Below are 23,485 nucleotides of genomic sequence, written 5' to 3' on the forward strand. Positions count from 1 at the left end.
TGAGCAGATGCCCAGCCTTCTCTTTGTGGCCATGTTGGACTTCCTCATAGAGTGGCAGTCTCAGGGTAATCAGGTTTGTCTGGCTTCTGCCACAGCAAGTGGTCAAGACGCCCAGGCAGAAGCTGCAAGGATTCTTGTTATCTCCACTCAGATACCAAAGCATCTCTTCCACCGTATTCTCTTTGTCAAGCACATCACTAAGACCAGCCTTGATCCAAGGGGAAGGCAATTAGATTCCACCTCTCAATAAGAAGAATTGTAAGCCTTTGCAACAGTCTTTAATAGACCATAGTCTGCTATCTGAACATAAATTTCTACCACATGCAAAATATACTTTGCCCCTATCAAGAGCCCTGGAAATATTCTACCTTTGTGCAGTTGGCAAAAAGTCAAACTAAATAAGCTCCAGCATCCTATTATCTTTTTAACACACATCTAGCTTACAGTGAACAGACAGGCATGACCATGTGTGCACTTTGGTTCAGACAGTGTTGATGAGAAGGGGCAGCACCCTGTGGGCACTGGTCTGAGTAGTTACTTATTCCCATTAGGCATCTGCTTTAGTATTTCATTAGGGCCCAGTCCTGGTCCCTGGAAAAGATGCTTTGTGCCTCTTCACTGTCCTCTCGGTTCTTGCCATTCTCTGTCAGTATCACTTTTCCTTAAATGCCTGGGTTTTCAGTTGACTGACTTTCTTTACCTAGTTTTGGGGATCCAATGGCCTTTTTAATATTTTTCTGACTCTGGCTTTTTAATCTAGGAAATTATCTGGTATAATCACTGCCATAAAAAGATGGGTTTCCATTGTGCTAAAATCCATTAGAAGAATGCTTCCCCCCAACATTCTGAGTCTGGCCCTTTGTTCTCTGACCTCCCCTTCTCTCCAAGGTGGCTATATTCTCAGAAGTTTTATTGTTTACTAGGCACTTTGTATGTGTCAGACCCTAAGGTACTTAGAAAGCTAGAAATATTTTTGGTCTTTCATCTTTTTTGGAAAACACTAGGTTTGATCCTTGCCACAAAATAGTTTAACAGTTTGAAAATATTTTTCTGGGAAAAATTGATTGAAAAATATTTATATTTCAAGCTCAGCAAGTCCTGGTTCCTTCATATTTTGTCTAAGTTCTGTTTGAATATTGAACATCCTTCTTTTATTTTCTCAGTGGTAGAGATAGGAGATCAGGTGGCAATTTTCTTATTGTGCCTAAAAGTCTCTTCTGGTAGACCCCAAGATGGTGAGATACCTTTTCCATTTTCCATGTTATGGGAGGTGGTAGTGTGGCCCACATCCTTCAATGTTCCATTTATTTCTAGTAATATAATTTGTCTTCAAGATTCTTTTGCTGGTATCAATATTTCCACTTAAGCTTTTCATAATTTGTGTTGCTGTGGCACATGTATTTTCATTATTTTACTTTTACTTGTATTTAAAGTGTTCTCTGGACAACATATTGTTGGGTCTTACTTTCCTATCAAATCTGACAGTCTTTGCCTTAAGTAGAATATTTAATGCAATTCCATTTAAACTAATTATTGATAAGGTTTACTTTAAGTGTGCCATTTTGCTATTTTCTATTTGTATTTGCCTCATCTGCCTTTTAATCCTCTGCTTTTTATTTTCTAACTTTTTGTCAATTATTTAATTTTTTAAAAAATATTTAGTTTGGTTCATCTATTGGATTTTCAAATTATTTATTTATTTTTTCCTTTTTGTCTTTTTTCGTGACCGGCAACGGATCGCAACCCTCAGTGTCGCGCCCGTACCGGACCGGGACTGGCAACGGGATCGCGACCCTCGGTGTTGCGCCCGCACCTCGCTCAGCCAGTGAGTGGCCGGTCTGTATGTGGGATCCAAACCCTCGGCGGGAGCGCCGCCGCGCTCTCAAGCGGCGCCCTGTAGCAGTGCGCCACCGGGCCGGCCCATAGCATAAAATTTAACATTTGAATCATTTCTTAAACTTTATATATTTTTAAGTATATTGACACTGTTGTGCAGGAGATATCCACAAGTTTTTTATCTTGGAAAATTGAAACTCTATATCCATTAAATGACAACCCATAATTTCCCCCTTTTCCCTGCCTATGGCAACCACCATTCTATGTTGTGTTCCTAAAAATTTGACTTTTCTTAGTGGGACCTTAAAATACTTGTCATTTTGTGAGTGTCTTATTTCACTTTGCATAATGTTCTCAAGGTTCCATGTTATAGCATATGTGAAGATTTCCTTTCTCCTTAAGGTTGGATATTATTTCTTTGTATATATATATACCACATTTTATTTATCCGTTCATTCATGGCTGAACATTTGGATTGCTTTTACCTCTTAACTCTGTGAGTAATGCTGCTATGAACACAGGTGTGGAAATATCTTTTTGAGATTCTGCTATTAATTATTTTGGATATATACACAAAATGGGTTTATGAATCCTATGGTAATTTTTTTTTTTTTCGTCCTTTTTGAGACCGGCCGCACCGCTCTCAGCCAGTGAGCAGATCGGCCATCCCTATATAGGATTCGAACCTGCGGCGGGAGTGCTGCTGCGCTCCCAGTACCACACTCTCCTGAGTGCACCACGGGCTCGGCCCATCCTATGGTAATTCTATTTTTAATTTTTAGAGAAGTCACTGTACTTTTTTAAAAATAGGGGCTGTATCATTTTGCATATGAACACAAAGTATACAAAGTTTCCAATTTTGTTAATCAGCGTTAATATTCTATTGATTGTGAAATGATATTTCATTGTGGCTTTGCATTTCTATAATGATTAATGATGTTAAGCATCTTTCCATGAGCTTGTTAGATCATTGTAAAAGAGAACACTGAACAATACTAAGGTAGACACAGGCAAAACCCCCTCCACGTGAGAAATCAGTGACCTTCTCATAGAAATGGGAACTATAACAGACTAACCCCCCCACCGCCCGCATGAGAAACCATTGAGAACAGAAACCATTGCATAGAAACAGAAACCATACACAAGGAAAATTTAATGCCTGATTGCTTTAACTGCTCACTTTTGGCTTCTGTGACCTAGCTTGCTTTGTGCACCTGGACAGGCCCATGTGCCAACGGGATGTGGTTTTTGCCTTTGTAAACTCCAGCAGACCAAGGCTAGCTGATGTTCTCCCAAAATACCTATGGGAGGCAATCACTGGCCAGCTAATAAAGACTCTGTTAAAATTCTTAATTAAGTGTTTGGTTCCTTTCCTGGGTGGCAACCTCACAACATTTGGAGGGCCCTGCACGATATTGTCACTCAGGGGAACCAAAAAATCACAGCTTCAGACGTGGGGCAATGTGGCGAGTCTCCCTAGGGGAGGCCACCAAGAGGGAAATCAGCCCCAGTGTTGCTTTTGCCCTGGATCCTAGGGGAGGCCACCAAGGTGGAAATTTGCCCCTTTGTCCTTTGTCTCCATCCAAGAGCCCAATGCAACCAAATTCTTCAGTTGGCACCAGAGTCTTTATTAGTCCTATTAGTCTGTGTCTTGGACCTCTGGAGGTAAGCGTTGGTTTGATATCTCAAAAACTTGGTGTTGCATTTGGGTATCAGAGCTCTGATTTCAGGCCCAAGCAGAAGACTGGACACAGCATTACTTCCCAGGTCTAGGACTCCCATGAGACATCACCAGGTCCTTTGTTTTGGAATTTGGATGTGTTTTGGAATTTTGGAACTTGTCTTTGTTTTGGAATTTTGGAACTTGTCTTTGTTTTGGAATTTTGGAACTTGTCTTTGTTTTGGAATTTTGGAACTTGTCTTTGTTTTGGAATTTTGGAACTTGTCTTTGTTTTGGAATTTTGGAACTTGTCTTTGTTTTGGAATTTTGGAACTTGTCTTTGTTTTGGAATTTTGGAACTTGTCTTTGTTTTGGAATTTTGGAACTTGTCTTTGTTTTGGAATTTTGGAACTTGTCTTTGTTTTGGAATTTTGGAACTTGTCTTTGTTTTGGAATTTTGGAACTTGTCTTTGTCTTTTGTGTGTTGCTGGTTGTGTGTTGTTGTGTGTCATTAACTGTTGTCCTATATGACATAATGGGACAAAAGTCCTCCAAACAGGTGTGTGGGGCACCCCCCGCACAGTGTATGATTAACAATTTTAAGTACTTCCAAATGAAGGGCACTGATTTTGGAACTTCAGTCAACCCATTTGACCTAAGGAAATTATGTGAGTTAGACTGGCCAATATTTGGAGTTGGGTGGCCTTCATATGGAACTACAGACCTCCCTACCACCTACCGCGTACAGGAGGTTTGTTTTGGCCAACCAGGCCACCCAGATCAAATTCTATATATACAGGTTTGGATTGAACTGGTTACAGAAAAACCATCCTGGCTGAAAAAATATTTAAAATCTTGCTTAAGTAAACAAGGTGCCGACAAGACAGAAAATCTTGTGACTCAACCTGTTCCTCTCACAGGTTCATCGAAGGGGACTGTCACATCCACAGTATCCCCCATCCCACAGGATGCACTAGAGTATCTGATTGACTTTTCTCCCCCCATTCCTATTTCCCCTAGTGCATCTCCACCTTATCTGTCCTCTCCTGATTCTATAAAACTTAGCCCTCCACATACTCGGAATGGCACTGCTTACCAGTCCAGGCTTAAATCTGACTCTGATCCTACCTCTACCAACATTTTCCCCATGCCTCAACTCCCTCTCTGCCAAGCTCCCCTTCCCCCAGGGACTCCTCAAGATCAAGCACCGTTTGTGGTATATGTCCCTTTCTCCACCAGTTATTTGTACTGGAAAAACCAAAATCCCTCCTTTTCTGAGAAACCTCAAGGCTTCATCTCCCTTTTGGAGACTGTGTTCTTTACCCACCAGCCCACCTGGGATTATTGCCAACAACTTCTTCAGATCCTCTTTTTTTTTTTTGTCCGCAGCGCGCTCAGCCAGTGAGCTCTGTGAGCGCACCGGTCATCCCTATATAGGATCCGAACCCGCGGCGGGAGCGCTGCTGTGCTCCCAGTGCCGCACTCTCCCGAGTGCGCCACGGGCTCGGCCCTTCAGACCCTCTTCATGTTGGAAGAATGTGAGTGCATCCACTGAGAGGCCCTCAAAACAATTACTGGTTTGAACAGCCAACCTTCTGATGATCCTGTTCACCTTGACTGCATATTTCCCCTTAGCAAGCCCAGATGGGACCCAAATACAGATCAAGGTAAGGAGGCTGTCACTCAGTATCACTAGACTCTCCTCCGAGGACTCTGTGCAGCAGCCCAGAGACCCAATAATCTCTCAAAGGTAAGCAAAACCATTCAAGGGCCAAATGAGACCCCTGCTACTTTTCTGGAATGCTTCATGGAGGTTTATAGGGTCTACACTTCTGTGGACCCCAAGGCTCCAGAAAATAGGCAGGCAATAATCATTGCCTTTGTCACCCAGTTGGCCCCAGACGTTAGAAAAAAGCTTCAAAAATAGTAAGGATTTGAAGGTAAATTATCGTCTGAGCTGGTTGAAATAGCCCAGAAGGTCTATAATGCCAGAGATAGCCCAGAAGAAAAACAAATGAAGAGAATAGCCAAAATAATGGTAATGGCCCTCACCAAATCACAAAGAACAACCAAAAGGCCTAAAAACATAAAACTCCAATTTGGGAAGAAGGGAAACCTACCCAGGAAACCAAGGGCCACTCTAACAAAGGACTAGTGTGTGTTTTGTAGAGAAAAAGGTCATTGGAGAAATGAATGTCCCCTGTTAAAGGAAAGAGACCCCCACATCCTTCGATTAGACACCTCTGAGGACTGACAGGGCCAGGGCTCCATACTTATGAGCCCCCAGGAGCCCAAGGTAACATTACAAATAGGGGGCAAACTGGTAGGCTGCCTCATGGACACAGGGGCTACTTACTCAGTTCTAACTGAAACTGATGGACATTTGTCTTCTAAAAGGAACTTAGTCCAAGGGGCCACAGGAGATTCCAGTCCTACCCTTGGACAGAAGCAAGAATCACTAATCTAGGTCAGGGTACCATCACCCACTCTTTCCTTGTCATGCTGGATTGCCCATACGCACTGCTGGGAAGGGACTTATTACAGAAGCTACAGGCTACCATATCCTTCCAGGGAAACAGCAAAACTGACTCTTAATCCTGCACCCCCTGTATGGATAATAACATGCCCAATCAGTGAAGAATATATGGTAGCTACAGAAGCCCCCTCCACTGATTTTAGCTTCACCCTAGTGGAACTACAATGAGAAATTCCAGGAGTATGGGCAGAAACAAACCCCCCACGCTTGGCCACTCACCAGCCACCCATCATAGTTCAACTTACAAGCCAGGCTACTCCTGTTCAAGTGAAACAGTATCCCATTCCCTTGGAAGCCACATGAGGGATAGTTATCCACATCCAGAGACTAAAAAAGGCTAACATTTTAGTTCCATGCAAGTTGGCCTAGAATACTCCTCTCCTTTCAGTACAGAAGCCAGGCAATTTGGATTTCCAGCCTGTCCAAGATCTACAAGAGGTGAACAAGCACATGGAGACCCTCCATCCATACCAAATTCCTATACCCTCCTCAGCTTGCTGCCGCCATCTCACTAGACCTACACCATTTTAGACCTTAAGGATGCCTTCCTCAGCCTCCCACTAGCCAAGGTAAGCCAACCTCTATTTGCCTTTGAATGGACTGATACTGAGGCGGGATATTCAGGACAGCTGACATGGATGTATCTACCTCAAGGGTTTAAAAATTCCCCAACCTTGCTTGACAAAGCATTGAGCCAAGATCTCATGCCATATTGGAAATAACATCCTGAGGTCACCCTATTACAGTATGTAGATGATCTCCTGTTGACCACTAAAGACTATAAGACTTGCAAGGAGTCCACAAAAGACCTATTACAGAAATTACAAGCCCTGGGATACAGAGTGTCAGCCAAAAAGGCCCAACTGTGTACCCCAAAAGTCACCTACCTGGGGTATGAACTACAGGAGGGAAAGAGAACCTTATCCTCAAGAACAATAGAGACAGTTCTAAAGATCCCAACTCCAAAGACTGAAAAAGAGGTCTGTGAATTTTGGGGTGCTGTGGGTTACTGCTACCTCTGGATACCTGGATTTGCTGAAATAGCCAAGCCCCTATACTCCAGTACCAGGGGAAAACATAACTCCTTTCTATGGACTGAGGTTGAACAAAGGGCCTTTAGCAACTTAAAACAGGCACTCACCATAGCACCTGCCCTAGCATTGCCAGATGTTAATACCCCTTCACCCTGTTTGTTGCTGAAAGACAAGACATCACCAAGGGAGTAATCAAACAAGCCCTAGGACCATGGAAGAGGCCCCATGGCCTATCTCTCCAAGAGGCTATACAGTGTAGCTGCTGTATGGCCAGCCTGTCTCTGGGCCATAGCAGCAACCACCTTACTGGTGAAGGAAGCTGACAAGCTAACCCTAGGGCAGGATATAAGCCTAGTAGTGCTCCATTCTATACACACTCTCTTGAAAGTGCACCCAAGCATTGGCTTACCAATCCTCACATCATTCAACATCAGGCCTTACTCTTAGATCAGCCTCAAATAAAGTTCCTTAAGAAAACAGCTTTTTTTTTTTCCTTTTTGTCTTTTTTTGTGACCGGTAATGGGATCGCAACCCTCGGTGTCGCGCCCGTACCGGGACCGGCAACAGGATCGCAACCCTCAGTGTCGCACCCGCATCGCGCTCAACCAGTGAGCGGACCGGTCTCTACATGGGATCCAAACCCTCGGTGGGAGCACCACCACGCTCCCAAGTGCCGCACTCTACCGAGTGCGCCACCGGGCCAGCCCAAGAAAACAGCTTTGAATCCAGCCACTCTCCTACTGGACAATGACTGAAAGGAACCCATCAATGACTGTCTCAAAACTATAGAGGCTTTCCAAGGTGGTCTCTACATGGGATCCGAACCCTCGGTGGAAGCACCACCACGCTCCCAAGTGCCGCACTCTACCGAGTGCACCACCGGGCCAGCCCAAGAAAACAGCTTTGAATCCAGCCACTCTCCTCCTGGACAATGACTGAAAGGAACCCATCAATGACTGTCTCAAAACTATAGAGGCTTTCCAAGGACTCTGACCTGACTTGATTGACATGCCCTGGATGGAACCTGATGAGGTGATGTTCACTGATGGAAGCAGCTTCATGTCCAATGGAATCACATATGCCGGGGCAGCTATAGTAACCCTGGAGTGAGTCATTTGGACTCAAGCTTCAAACCAAGGGACCTCTGCTCAAAAGACTGAACTTGTAGCCTTAACACAAGCCCTGATACATGGAAAAAACCAAACTGTCAACCTATACACTGACATTAGATACGCTTTTGCTATAGCCCCCATACATGGGGCCCTTTATAAACAAGAGGACTAATAACATCAGGAGGAAAAGGCATAAAAAACAAAGCAAATTCTAGCTCTTCTTGAGGCAATATGGTATCCCCAAAAGTGGCAATTATACATTGCTGAGGACACCAAAAAAGTGACTCAATTGAGGCCCAAGGGAATACCACAGCAGGCCAAGCAGCAAAAGAGGCCACACTAAAACCAGTGAGGCCATCAAATTCTTCGGTAATCACACGGGCACCCCAATACCGCCAGTCCCACACTACACTGAAGAAGTCATACATGCAAAAGCATTACAAGCCTCAGATAATAGTGCAGGTTGGAAAGTTTTACCAGACTATAGGATTTATCTATCCAAAGCCCCAGGAAGACTGTTAATAGAACAGCTTCACAAAGGGACACACTTCAGAACTACTAAATTGACTGAATAGTTGTGAGAAAATTATTATATTCATAATTTAGACAAATTAACAAAGGACTTTGTATAGCACTGTGAGGTTTGTTCACAAGTAAATCCAGGACACAAGTCCAAAGTACCTGTAGGAACCAGAACATGAGGATCGAGCCCTGGAGAACAATGGGAAATTGACTTTACCAAGGTGAAACCTGGACAATATGGGTACAGCTATCACTTGGTATTCATAGACACCTTTTCTGGGTGGGTGGAAGCTTTTCCTACAAAACACAAAACTGCTCAAATAACACTTAAAAAATTATTGCAAGAAATTATCCTTAGAATCAGCCTGCCTGTGACTTTGGGGTCTGACGATGGTCCGGCTTTCACAGCTCAAATTTCCCAATTATTAGCAAAAACCTTACAAATAAAATGGAATCTACATTGTGTCTATAGGCCACAGAGTTCAGGATAGGTAGAATGAATGAATCGAATCTTAAAGGAAACACTAACAAGTTAAAATTAGAGACTGGTAAAAACTGGATAAGCCTCCTCCTCTTTGCCCTTTTAAGGGCTAGGTGCACTCTCTATGGCAAAGGAATCACTCATTCTGAAATTATGTTTGGAAGACCATCCCCCTTGTTACCCCATCTCAGGGATGACAAACTTGCTGAACTCACTAACCAGAACCTTCTTCAGTTTCTCCTAGCCCTCCAGCAGGTACTTCACCAAATCCACCCCTTGATTAAGGAGGCCTTCCCACCAACTAAGAAACTAACTCCACAGCCATACCAGCTGGGAGACCTCGTATGGGTGAAGCACCACAACTCTGCTACTCTTGAGCACAGGTGGCAAGGGCCTTTCCATATCATCCTAATCACCCCAACAGCTGTTAAAGTAGCAGAAAAATGTCAGTGAATACACCACACTCAACTCAAGCAAACACCTGAGTCATCAGAACCAAGTCAACACCAAGAAAGATGGACCATTCAATGCGCCCAGAGGACTCCTTAAAGATAAGACTCACCTATAATTGTCCTATGTTTAGCTGTGCTTGTAACAGGGAGCCCTCATCAACCCCAAACTTACACCTGGGAATTGAGGGATAGTGTCACTGGGGAGGTCATTTGGTCTATCCACACCTCTAGTGCCCCCATCTTTTTAGTAGACATCTGTGAACTTATGACTGGGGGTTCTAAGCCACACACATACTCCAGGAGGCTATTTTGGAGGAGGATCCATGTTATTCTCCCAACACTCCTGCAGCCAGCTCAGTTATGAGCTAAGCCTCCAACAGACCCAGTTTAATGCCTGCCCTGCTGCAGGCAGCCCTTCTGCTGCAAGGGCAGAGAAACTATCACTGCTCCACTTGGGGTTGTGAAACTTAGGCTTCCTGGATTCATACAGACTTCTACATATCCCTTAATAGAAAACCCCCACCTCTAGGTTGCAGTCAGCTGGGGAAATGCAATCCTATTAACCTCACCTTCAGGCTTTGGAACCCATTTAAACCACCACATGGGAAAGAGGTAGAACATAGGGTCTAAGATTGTATGTTACCAGATGAGACCTTGGTGGTGAGTTCACTATTCAGTTAAAAGAAGTTTGCCCCAACATCCCAATAGGCCCTTCCTCCACATTCCCTGAACCCTAACCCATCTCACCAAGCTCCAACACCCAGATCCCTCAACTGAACCTCTGATTGTGCCTTCACAAATCCTCTCTTCAAAACTTTAGATTCACTTTTCAAGTTTCATCAACCAGTCAGACCCTAATATAACCACAGATTGCTGGTTATGCTTAAATCCAGAACCACCATATTATGTTGGCCTAGGAGTAAACAGCTCTCTGGGTTTTAATAACAAAACTGTCAGGTCTCGAAACCTAACTACAATTGCCAAAGACAAACTCTGTCCATGGGGAAGAAAACCCAAACTCACGCTTGGTAACACAAAACCAAGGGCTTTGTATACGCACTAATAACTATATTCTTCAAAGTTCCCCCTATAGAACAGTGTGCACATATGCAGTAACCATCAGTAGTGCAAACCACAGTTCCTAAGCTTCCAGTTACCTTGTTGCCCCCTCTAACACTTGGTTTGCTTGCTTAACAGGACTAACCCCATGCATAGCCATCCAATTCTTCCTTACACCCAACAAAATTGAGTTCTGTATTATTGTCCATATCATTCCCCAGATCTATTTTTATGAAGGAGAGGCAGGAAGACAACACCTAAGAACAAAAAGAGCTGCCCCAGTCCTCATCCTCTTATTCATAGGTTTAGGCATAGCTGGATCCACAGCTATGGGAACCACAGCTCTAATAACAAGTAATCAAAACTTTAGACCTCTAGGTCAACAAATTGACCTAGACCTAGGTGAACTGGAAAAATTTGTTAGCAGACTGGAAACCTCTTTAGATTCCCTAGCTGAAGTGTTATTACAAAACAGACAGGGCATAGAGCTCTTATTCCTAAAACAAAGTGGATTATGTGTAGCTTTAGGAGAAACTTGTTTCTATAGTAATCACTCAGGAGTAATAAGAGACAGCCTCTCTCTAATCAGAAATAAGTTAAAAGAAAGAGAAGAATTAAAAAACAAAGGCCACAACTGGTATGAAACCTTATTCTCCTGGTCTCCCTGGCTAACAACTCTCCTTACCGCCTTAGCCGGTCCCTTGCTTTTAATTCTGCTATTCTTCATGATAGGCCCTTGTGCCCTCACCTGCCTTTCTACAAAGGCCACAACTGGTATGAAACCTTATTCTCCTGGTCTCCCTGGCTAACAACTCTCCTTACCGCCTTAGCCAGTCCCTTGCTTTTAATTCTGCTATTCTTCATGATAGGCCCTTGTGCCCTCACCTGCCTTTCTAAGTATGTTAAACAGAGAATCCAATCAGTAAAGTTAATGGTTTTAAGAACCCACTATAACAGATTAAACACAAATGAATCTAAGATTTGACTCATGTACATAAAACCAGTGGGGAATGTAACAGAGGACCCTGAACAATACTAAGATTGACACAGGCTAAACCCCCACCGCATGAGAAACCACTGACCTCATAGAAATGGGAACTATAACAGACTATCCCCCCCCCGCATGAGAAACCATTGAAAACAGAAACCATTGCATAGAAACAGAAACCATACACAATGAAAATTTTATGCCTGATTGCTTTAACTGCTCATTTTTGGCTTCTGTGTCCTAGCTTGCTTTGTGCACCTGGACAAACCTGTGTGCCAACAGGATGTGGTTTTTGCTTTTGCAAGCTACAGCAGACCAAGGCAAGATGATGTTCTCCCAAAATACCTAGGGGAGGCAATTGCTGGCTGGCTGGCTAATAAAGACTCTGTTAAAATTCTTAATTAAGTGTTTGGTTCTTTTCCTGGGCAACAACCTCACAACATCATCTTTGTGGAAATGTCTGTTGAAGCCATTTGCTCATTTTTAATCAGCTTATTTGTTTTGTTGCTCATTTGTAGGCATTTTTAAAATATATTCTTGATGTTAATTTCTTCTGAGGTAGATGATTTTCAACTTTTCTTTTTTAGTTGCTAATGTAAATAATATTGTGTTTTTTGTTTTAAGTTTTACTTGGTCATTGCTGAGGTATAGAAAAGTGATTGACTTTTGTATATTAATGTAGTATGCAATCTTGCTGTAATCAGTTATTAATTCCAGGAAGCTTTCTATTTACTTGCTAGGATATTTTACACAGTAATCATATCATCTGCAACTAAAGACAATTTTATTTATTTCCTTCCCAGTCCGTAAATCTTTTATTTTATTTCCTTGTGTTATTGCATTACCCAGGACTTTTAGTGCAATGTTGAGGGAGTGATGAGAGGATACATTCTTGCTTCATTCCTGATTATCTGAGAAACCTTTGAGTTTCTCACTATTATGGATGATATTAGCTGCAGTTTTCTGTAGATAATCTTTAACAAATTGTGATATTCCCTGCTATTCCTAGATTACTGAGAATTTTTATGATAAATGGATGCTGTATATTTTCAAATGCTTTTTCTGCATCTATTGATGTGATCATGATTTTTTTTTCCTTTTAGTGTTTTCATGTTATAAATTACATTAATTGATTTTTATTTATTGAACCACCTTTGCCTACCTAGAATAAATATCACTTGGTCATGGTGCATAATCCTCTTTAGCCTTTTAGTGTTTTCATGTTATAAATTACATTAATTGATTTTTATTTGTTGAACCACCTTTGCCTACCTAGAATAAATATCACTTGGTCATGGTGCATAATCCTCTTTAGACCTTATGGAATTAGGTTTGCTAATATTTTATTGAGCTCATTTGCATGTATGTTTGAGAGAGGTAACAGTTAGTTGTTATCTATTCTCATAATATCTTTATCTGCTTTTGGTACTGAGGTAATGCTGTCCTCACACAATAAGTTGGGAAGTATTTCATCTTCTCTTCAATAGATTGTAGGTAGTTGGTATATTTTCTTGCTTAAATGTTGGTTTCAGTTCTCCTGTGAACACTTCTGTGTCAGGTGTTTTCTGTTTTGAATGTCATTTTTTGCTTACTCAATTTTCATAATAAATACAGTCCTATTCACAGTTTGTATTTCTGTGTGAGTGTTTTGGGAAACTGTGTCTTTTAAGGAATTGGTTTATTTCATGTAGGATGTCAAATGTGTGCAGAGTTATTCATAGCATTTATTATTTGTTTAATGTCCATAGGGTCTGTAGTGATGTCCTGTCTTTGATTTCTGATATTAGTAATTTCTGTCTTGTGTTCATTATCTTTTTAGTTAGCCTGGCTACTGGCTTATCAATTTTATTGATCTTTTTAAAGAATCAGCCTTTTAGATGTTAATTTTTTCTCCAGATTTTCTTTTTCAATTTTATTTCAATTTTATTTCTGTTCTAGTTTTTTTCTTTTGCTTCATTTCAATTTAATTAGCTGTTTTTTCCTTTTTCCCTAGTTTCCAAAGGTGGAAACCTAGATTATTGATATTAGATGTGTTTTTTTTTAAATGTATGCATTTGGTGCCATAAAATTTTTTGAGAGCACTATACTTTCAGTATCCTACAAATTTTGTTAAGAGTCATTTTCACTTTTTTTTCTTCTGGTGGCTGGCCAGAATGGGAATTGAAGTCCTTGACCTTGGCATTATAAGGCTGTGCTCTAACCAAGTGAGCTAACTGGTCGGCCCCATTTTCACTTTCATTTACTTAAAAAATTTTTTTTTCTTTTTTTTTTTTAAGCCCATGTATTATAGTACATTGTTTAATCCTCTCTATTAGGGAATCTTGTAGTCATTGTTCTGCTACAGACTTCTTGTTTAATTCTTTTGTGGTCTGAGAGCACATATTGTATGATTTCTATTATTTTAATTTTGCTAAAATGTGTTATATAGCTCTGCATATGGCCTTACTGATTTTTTTATGTGTGAGTTTGAGAAGAATTTCTATTCTGTTGTTTTGGGGAGAAGTAGTCTGTAGATATCTGTTATATCCAGATCATGTTATTGAGTTTAACTATATCTTTTATGGTTTTCTGTATGCTGTATTCATTCATGTTTGATAGAGCATGTTGAAATCTCCAGTTTTGATGGTGGATTCTATTTCTCTTTGAAGTTCTATTAGGTTTTGTGTCACATAGTTTTATGGTCTGTTGTAAGGCACATACACATTAATTGTCCTGTGGGAGGACCAACTCCTACATTATGATGTAATGCTACTTTTTCTTCTTTTCTATCATATGTTTAAAGATACAGTGTTTCTGCAGATTCTGTACTTGTTCTTTCTTTACTTTCAACCTCTTAGATTCATTCACTCTTATGTCTTCAGATAATATGGAAATTTTGATACTTTTCAAATCTTTATTGTTATATTAACTTTGTCTCCTGAAAGCTGGAATCATATATCCAGTTGCCACTTGGACATTTCCACAGATATTTCAAGTATTATGTATTCAAGTCTGTTTCATTTTGTACTTTATATTTTTCTCTTATTTTTCAAACTTTGCTTTGCAGTGCCAGGACCTAACTAACTGTGCTTATATAAATAGCCTGAGAGTAAAACTCTTCTTTTCAATTTCTGCACAGCAAATTACTACCACATTCTGTTTCTGCTTTTCCATTTGCTATTTATTTGCCATAACATCAAGTCTCTCTTCTGTGTGCTTATTTTTCTATGTTGTAATGTAGTTGTTATAAATAGCCTGAGAGTAAAACTCTTCTTTTCAATTTCTGCACAGCAAATTACTACCACATTCTGTTTCTGCTTTTCCATTTGCTATTTCTTTGCCATAACATCAAGTCTCTCTTCTGTGTGCTTATTTTTCTATGTTGTAATGTAGTTGTTCTTCTGTCTCACTGTTTTCTTTCCCTCTGACTCTCCCTAAAAGCCTTTCCCATTCTCCTTGTAAGTGACTACTACTAAAATGCAAATAATGTTATGTACTTACAGGACCACATTATTTGCTCCCCGTGGTTTAGAAAGTTGCAATGTACAACCTGGTGTGGACATGAGCAATCCTTTGGCACATAGGATGGAAATTTTGGAATGCCTTTTTTATGCACTTTTAATTCATAAGTAATTTAAAAACAATAACTATATGAAATGTTTTACTGTTTGAAATATATCCTATATTTAAGTTCAGAATCATCGTATAATCAGTTTCTTCAATATTGTGTTTTTCCCTTATGCCACCCTTACATCATTCACTCAGACATGGTGCTGTGCATGGTTCCATTAACATGCAGTGTGTTCTTTGTGTTCTTGAGACTGTCCTTTTGCTGTTGCCTCATATTTATAAAACCACACAGTTCACATGGCAGAGTTGAACATCTTTTGCATTTCAGTGAAGTGCAAACTGAATACAAAATAAAACTATATATTCTATTTCTTTTTTACCCCAGTCTATGTTGAACTTGTGTTTAAACTTGTTCACCTAACAGTATTTCAGGTATGTATTTATACTTATGTCTTCATGGCTGTTTATGCTCTCCTTGGAAAAGAAAAATTTTATTCACACTTATCACTAGCAACAAGTATATTTCTGAAGGTATAAACTAAGTTTTGTAATATTATTTTTGTAGTTAATAACTTATTACAGTGGCAGGATATTTGTCCTTTGATTTTTCTTGCTCCAATTCTATAGAGTACAAAAAAGTGGAGTCTTATATAAGACACACATGACACATGCACACACAGTTGTGTGAACTCCCAGATTTCTGTTTTGTGATCCAGGGATGTTGACTTGAGTTGAGAACAATGTGTCATTACAGGAGTTGGTGTCATTTGAGGATGTGGCTGTGGACTTCACCTGGGAAGAGTGGCAGGAACTGAATGATGCTCAGAGGACTTTGTATAGGGATGTGATGCTGGAGACCTACAGTAACCTTGTATCACTGAGTGAGTAAAACTCCCCAGTAACTTTCATGAGAAACAGTTTCTTTTTTTAGTTCATAAATTTATGAACCATTTATAGGGTTTCATGCTAAGATTACATTTCTTGAAAATGTGCTCTCTCTCTCTCAAGAGGTTCAAATTGGCCTCTTTATTGCACAAAGTCTATAGCTGAGCTCTTGCCAAGAAACAGACTTAGCAGTTTCATAAAGTCCCTCATTTCTTCCTATTAACAGAACACTGCATTAACAAAGCTGAGGTGATTGTCAAGTTAGAACAAGGAGCAGAGCCATGGAAAATAGAAGAATGCCCAAACCACATCCTGCAAGGTTAGTCGACTCATACTGTGCAGAAGCCAGGAAAAGTAAAGCCTATTAGATGTTCAGTATTCAGCTGTTTCTAGCAATTTCCCCCCAAGTCCAAGACCTGAGGATGGCTCATCTGCAAGCCTGTATTACATAATCTCCAAGGTGGGGTGTCACATGTACATCCCAATATTTTGTTTTCCTGAATATGTTTTATATGTACCCAAAATCTAATTTGTACATTTCTCTTCTTTGACATTTATTTTTCCTATTTGCTTTCTTAACATTCTCAGTTGTGCTTGTGTCTTCAATTCTTATGTACATTTTTCCATACTGTATCTATTTGTTTTCTGTTGTTCCTGACAGAGTGCCTACAACTGGTAATTTATAAAGAGAAAATTTTTTTCTTACAAGTCTGTTCTGAAGGCTCAGCATTCCAAGTTCAAGGGGTTGCATCTGGTGAGGGCCTTTGTTTTGGTGGGGACTCTTCACAGAGTCTCACAATAGTGCAGGCTGTCACATAGCAAGTTGATAAGAAAATAGGAAAGGAGGTACAGCAGTGAGCCTTGTACAACCACATCAGAAATCGTGAAGCTGAGGAGAAATCTCCCTGCATGGAAGAATGGAAAGGAGTGGTCCTTCTCTTTGAAGGAAAGCCAGGAGATTCTGGGTGCCAAGGCCAAGTGAACTAAGGGTTCCATGTTGAAGGGGTAAGATTGTTGTTTGAGAGTAGAGTTCAAAGTTAGCATTTTTCCGTTTTCTTTTTGGAAATCATTCAGAAGAAAAAACCACAATGTGACATGTACAGGAGACTTTTTGTGAGAATAGAAGACCACCAAAATGTCAATGCACAAAACAAAAGCTTTCACAATAAATGAATTATCAAGTGGTGTTCCATATACCAGAAATTGGGAATAGAATACAAGTTGAACTGAAAAAGCATCAAAAAGACATTTTTCAAAGATAGTGAGAACAGCCTTGGATGCAGAACCAAATATTTTAGAACAGAAGTGGGTGTCTAGGGTGGAGAACAAGTTTCCTTTATTGTAATTGTTTATGAGAAGCAGAGGAAGTCAGGTTAAATGAGAAACTAGGGTGGAGAAAAGGATATTTTATTATTTGAAAAACTTCCACATTCTTTAAGCCATTTTCTAAGTGAGGAGTGTAAAGCATATAAATATAAATATAAATACAAAATCCATATCCTCAGCCATGTTCCTGCATATGTGATAAAAAATTGGCTCACTTCTTTGCTTGAAAGTAGCTGAAGGAAAACCTAGCCATCTTCATAATGAAATAATGAGAAAATGGCAGCAGCAGACACCCATAGTTATAAAAATAAAACAGAGAAAATGGTGTAAAGAAATGAAAGGTGCTTAGTTGAAAACTACAAGTAGGCAGAAGGTAAGGATTCTTAACATTTACTCATAAATTAAAATTCAAATATAAACAAGGAAAGAAAAACATAATATAACTGTAGAAAATATATTAGTACAATATTCTGTTGTCAGTAAGAAAAAATTCCATAAACTCCTGAAACCAATATCCATTATTAATTTTTTATTTTTTCTCTTTTCAGACACCCAGATAGATAATGACCTAGTGGAGAGGAACCAAGAAAGTCATCAAAGATGTTTGCAGGAAATTGTAATCACAAACAGTAACACATCAGCTGAGGAGAGAGTTGTGTTAGGAAAATCATTTTATTTGAATTCACATCATGTACACTAGGGAAAAAAATCAATCTTTCCTTTGGACATATTTTTCTCAACAGTTTGATCTCTTTCTTTTAATCAGGTGAAAAGCATTTTAGATATTTGGGGGTCTTTGTTCCTTTTCTAAAAGTAAAATCGGTGAAGTTAATAGGGTGAAGTAAGGTGCATCTATTTAATGAGAAGAATCTAATTAATCATGCCTCAGCATGCATCAGAGAATTCACACAGGAGAGAAACCGTATGAATGCAAAGAATGTGGAAAAACTTTCTCCCAAAAAGCTTTTATCCGAAAGGCAGACCTCATCAGGCATGAGAGAACTCACACAGGTGAGAAACTGTATAAATGTAAAGTATGTGGAAAAGCTTTTAGTGAAAAGTCATACCTCAGCATTCATCAGAGAATTCACACAGGTGAGAAACCATATGAATGTAAAGACTGTGGAAAAGCTTTTATCCAAAAGTCAAAGTTCAGCAGACATGAGAGAACTCACACAGGTGAGAAACCATATGAATGTAAAATATGTGGAAAAGCTTTTCCATGGAAGTCACTCCTCAGCAGCCATCAGAGAATTCACACAGGTGAGAAACTGTATGAATGTAAAGAATGTGGAAAATCTTTTCCCTGGAAGTCACTCCTCAACAGCCATCAGAGAATTCACACAGGTGAGAAACCATATGAATGTAAAGAATGTGGAAAAACTTTTAACCGAAAGTCATTCCTCAGCATTCATCAGAGAATTCACACAGGTGAGAAACCATATGAATGTAAAGAATGTGGAAAAACTTTTAACCGAAAGTCATTCCTCAGCATTCATCAGAGAATTCACACAGGTGACAAATCATATGAATGTAAAGAGTGTGGAAAAGCTTTTACCCAAAAGTCAGACATCAGCAGGCATGAGAGAATTCACACAGGTGAGAAACCATATGAATGTAAAGACTGTGGGAAGGCTTTTACCCAAAAGTCAAACCTCAGAACTCATCAGAGAACTCACACAGGTGAGAAACCATATGAATGTAAGGAGTGCAGAAAAGCTTTTACCCAAAAATCATACCTCAGCATTCATCAGAGAATTCACAAAGATGAGAAACCATATGAATGCAAAGAATGTGGAAAAGCTTTTACCCAAAAGTCAAACCTCAGCATTCATCAAAGAACTCACACAGGAGAGAAACCATATGAATGTAGAGAAAGTGGAAAAACTTAACCAAAAGTCACACCTCAGCAGCCATCAGAGAATTCACAAAGGTGTGAAACCATGTGAATGTAAGGAACGTAAGAAAACAGTTTACGGTATCTCACCACAATAGACCTGAACAAATTCACACATGGGAAAATCCCAATTAATTTAATGACTGGAAAAAGGTTTTTCCTTAAATCACACCTCAGGTTTCATCACAGAACTTACACCAAGAAGAAGCCCTATAAGTGAACAACCATCCCTTGGTATTGGAGATTGGCTCCAGGAGCCCCTGTTGATGTAAACACTTAAAAATGATCAAGCACCTTCTATAAATGGTGTACTGTTTCAATATTACCTATGCACTTTTTGTGTGTCCTTTTCATGTTGAGTAGATTATATTACTGAGTACAGTAGAAAACCCTTGTAAATAGCTTTTATACTGTGTTGTTTTTTTACATGTATTATAGTTTTATTTTTTCTTTTGATTTTTAAGCGTTTTTATAAGTGTTTGGTTGAATTCGTGACCCTGATATATAGAAGGAGGTCAATTATTGTGAAAACATCTTTTTTCAGCAGTTACAGGGCTGGCTATAGTTAACATATTGTTGGTTTGAGCATTGTGCTGATAACACCATGGGTCCCTGTACTGGCCAGCCACTGAATAACAGAGAAAACAAAACAAAACAAAAATAGAATAAGAAGGATAAGAAAGAAAAGTAAAGTAAAAACGACTTACCCTGCAGCAGTCATAAGATAATTTACACAGAGGGAAATTCTGTGTGGATTAGACTGGGTATGTATTTTCAAAAAAACACCTTTTTTCTCTTGTACAGATGCCTGCAATCTCAGCCATTAATCATTGTGTGTTGAGCCATGTCATTTAGCTTTGCTCATTAGAGTATGCAGACAGGTGATAAACATTACTTCCAGGCCTGCAATAAAAAAAAAATTCATGCATTTGTCTCGATTTCTCATCTTCTCTGGGAGTGAAGGGCAGATGGTTCCTAGGTTGAAGCTGTGAGCCATAGGTGGGAGAAATCCACCATAATTTAAGACAGAGTGAATTGAAGAAACCAGTTCTTTACAACTATATCCCCAAGCCTTATAATCATACTTTATGTAAGAAATGCTTACTATGGTTTGCCATTTCATGTTTGATCTCTTCGTGTTTCTACACAAGTAGCCCTCTGTGCTGACTTCATGAACTTTCTGAGAGAACTTTCCTGTTCCTGAATATAAGAATATTAGCACAGAAGAGAAACCTGTATTTTCTCCTTTTATACTCAAGTGTGCTTTTGGGAAAATAAAATTGTGGGGAGAAAGAATGCAATAAATATGGAACACCTTACCATGCAGGGACTTCTCACTAAACAGTGACAGTAACTTTATCTTCATTGATATGTTCAATGTGTCAAAGCTTTGAACATAACTCTCATTTTTATATATCAGATCATTTGAGATGAAGAGAAAACTCAATTTATGTAATGTGAATGCAAATTTTCAAATAGAATTAATAAATGAGGGTCAAAACTATTTTAAACATTTTTAATACCTAACAACAGTTAAATATGAGTGGTGATATTGCCTGCCAGCAGACATTTGTCTATTTTCTGAAGACATTTTTGTTGTCATAAGTGGATGTTAAAAGGTCATGTAAGAAGCCAGTGATGCTGCTACATGGCCTACAATGCACAAAACAGATCCAAGTATGCTGCATTTATGCATATACGTATTGTTTGTTAAAAATTTATCTTGATAGAAGCCAGCAAATCTATGGATAGAAAATATTACCACATCAATTTTTTTTTTTTTTTTTTAAAGATGACCGGTAAGGGGATCTTAACCCTTGACTTGGTGTTGTCAGCACCACGCTCAGCCAGTGAGCAAACCGGCCATCCCTATATGGGATCCGAACCCGTGGCCTTGGTGTTATCAGCACCACACTCTACCGAGTGAGCCACAGGCCGGCCTACCACATCAATTTTTTGTTAACACATATAAAATAAAATAGAGGTATGATTTTTTTCATACTTAAGATGCATGTTTAAAAATAGACATGGGATCCATGACAGCTATACCTGGCCCCCATTTGAATTTCCCCATTACTGCCAAAATGTCTCAGGTTCTCAAACCAACATCTAATAAAAAAATCAGAATTCCTTATCTGTGGAATAGAGACTAGAGTATTGCGTGGGTAGAGACCAGTCTCAATTTAACAAAGTCTGATCTCCCGGGAATAGTACTCTGTGCAGGGAAAATTTTAAAAATCTTCTCATTTTGTTCCTAATGTAGGGGTCCACATTATTCTGGGAAATGTAGTCTCACTGACCATTAAAGTCACAGGCACAGGACTATAGAATAAAGTCTTTTTTGTATGTGTTTCTTCTGTGCATGTGCCTCCTCATTCACCTTGCTATCTGGGAAATGTAGTTTTGCCTTTCAGTGATGTCACCCTCACGAGACTACTGTGGGAAAGGATTTTCCCAGTTTCTAGTGCTCATGTGCTTCACGCACTCCGCCATATTTTGAGTGGAGATTCTGAATGCTGCCGCTGTCCACAGGCTGCTCCTTAGATCCTCGGGTTGAATTGTGTGTCACTGAAGGTGGGTATGAGGGTAAAAGAGGAGCCCGCGGGTATCAGGTGCCCTGGGGAGTGGGACAGTCGTCCCAGCACTTGGTGAGGCAGAAGTGTTGTGGGCCTTGGGCAGGCAGGGCCTGACATGTGGCACGAGCACAGACCTGGGCTGGGCCAGGGAAGGTGTGCCTGGGCTGTGCTTTCCACCATGGCTTAGAGGACGTTGCTGATGGAAGGTGGGCGTGCACTGCGGGTGTGCAGAAGCCAGTTCCAGATGTCCCAGAATGGGATCTCAGGTCCAAGGTGGCCAGGGGGATGTGGGTAGGGGTGTCTAAAGACAGCAAGCCTAGGAGGTATGCAGGAGGTCACATTCCAGCTCCACCATCCATGAACCTGGTACCAACCTATGGGATATTCACTTTACCCATCTGCAACGTAAGCATGTTGATATTAGTGTAATGCCCACAAATTTTCAGAAAAATAGCTTAGAGGTGTGTGCAGACTGTTAATGTGTGGCAGTTGTGTTGTAGGGTTTCTCAGTGTCTCTTCAGGAGATCAAGTTTCTGGTCCCTCCTGCACTGGGTAGCCTGCCTAGCACTCCTGGTCTGAGTTTACAGATGTTGATATAAGACCAAGTTTTCAGGCACAGTGACTTCTAGGAGGTACCTTGGGGCATGGGATGACATTCTGGTTTTCTTTGGGGTACAGGAGCTATGACAGAGTTTGAAGGCAGGTGCCCTATGAATATGAATAAGAATTCCACCTGGGAGAATGTCACGGTGGCCTGAACCCTCTCAGTACTGCTTCAGAGCAGAGGGAAAAGAGTCACAGAAAGTCGTAGCTTTCACAGCCCAAGCAATTATTCAGTCTAGTGCTTTCAATGCACAAAAGTTGGTGGATTATACTGCATTCAGTAGCTACTTGAGACTTGTTGATATTGGAAAGCTTGGGACAACTTTCAAAAGGTAGACTGAGTTTGAGAAGAATAGGCATGGATGTAGAAAATGTTAATCACTGAAAGGGCTTTGAAATGTTCTGTGGGGTGCAGGAATAACCTGTCATAGCTGAGAGGATCTGTCTGCAGTGGCCTCTGAACAAACCCGAATTCCTTCAGTTTTCCCTCATTGTTCCCAGTGTCTGAGCTCCCTCAATCCAGCCTATCACCAGTTTGGCCCCTAGAGATGTGCCAATGGTGTTATATCTTCATAGTTTCTTTCTGGTAGTTCAGGAATATTTTGCCAGGTATTTCTATCTTGTAAGAAAAGTGAAAATAATTGGATATGATAAAATGTGAGTTTCCCAGGGCCACACGATTTGTTGATGTTAGACATGCTGACTTTTTGTGTATTCTCCATTTTGCCACACTTCCATCAAAACAACTGTTTGTTCACTGTTGCAATTATTTTTGTAATGCTGAACTCAAGTTAGAACAATGTATGTTTTAACATACATTGTTTTAAACATCCTTATCCTTTTTGATCTCTAGTGGGAAAATTAGAAACTAGTGTGCTTTAAAAACTACATGGAGAAATCCCTATTTTCTTTTAATTATATTTTTCCATGAACTTTTGAAATTACCCTGGTGCAGTTCACTACTAACTT

General features: G+C 40.1%; 1 protein-coding gene across 1 annotated transcript in view; it reads left to right on the forward strand.

The window, feature by feature from the left end:
* The window catches only part of LOC103609504 (zinc finger protein OZF-like), a 32,082-nt gene extending 11,817 nt beyond the window's left edge, over positions 1-20,265 (forward strand). The window contains 6 exon segments of the mRNA XM_008593813.1: positions 15,984-16,110; positions 16,341-16,433; positions 17,989-18,131; positions 18,184-18,206; positions 18,330-19,328; positions 19,330-20,265. Coding sequence (XP_008592035.1) covers positions 15,984-16,110; positions 16,341-16,433; positions 17,989-18,131; positions 18,184-18,206; positions 18,330-19,328; positions 19,330-19,435 — 1,491 coding nt within the window. The 3' untranslated portion in view covers positions 19,436-20,265.
* Positions 20,266-23,485: the final 3,220 nt, after the last annotated feature.

The sequence above is a fragment of the Galeopterus variegatus genome, unplaced genomic scaffold (assembly GCF_000696425.1).
Source record: "Galeopterus variegatus unplaced genomic scaffold, G_variegatus-3.0.2 Scaffold9693, whole genome shotgun sequence".
Classification (NCBI taxonomy): domain Eukaryota; kingdom Metazoa; phylum Chordata; class Mammalia; order Dermoptera; family Cynocephalidae; genus Galeopterus; species Galeopterus variegatus.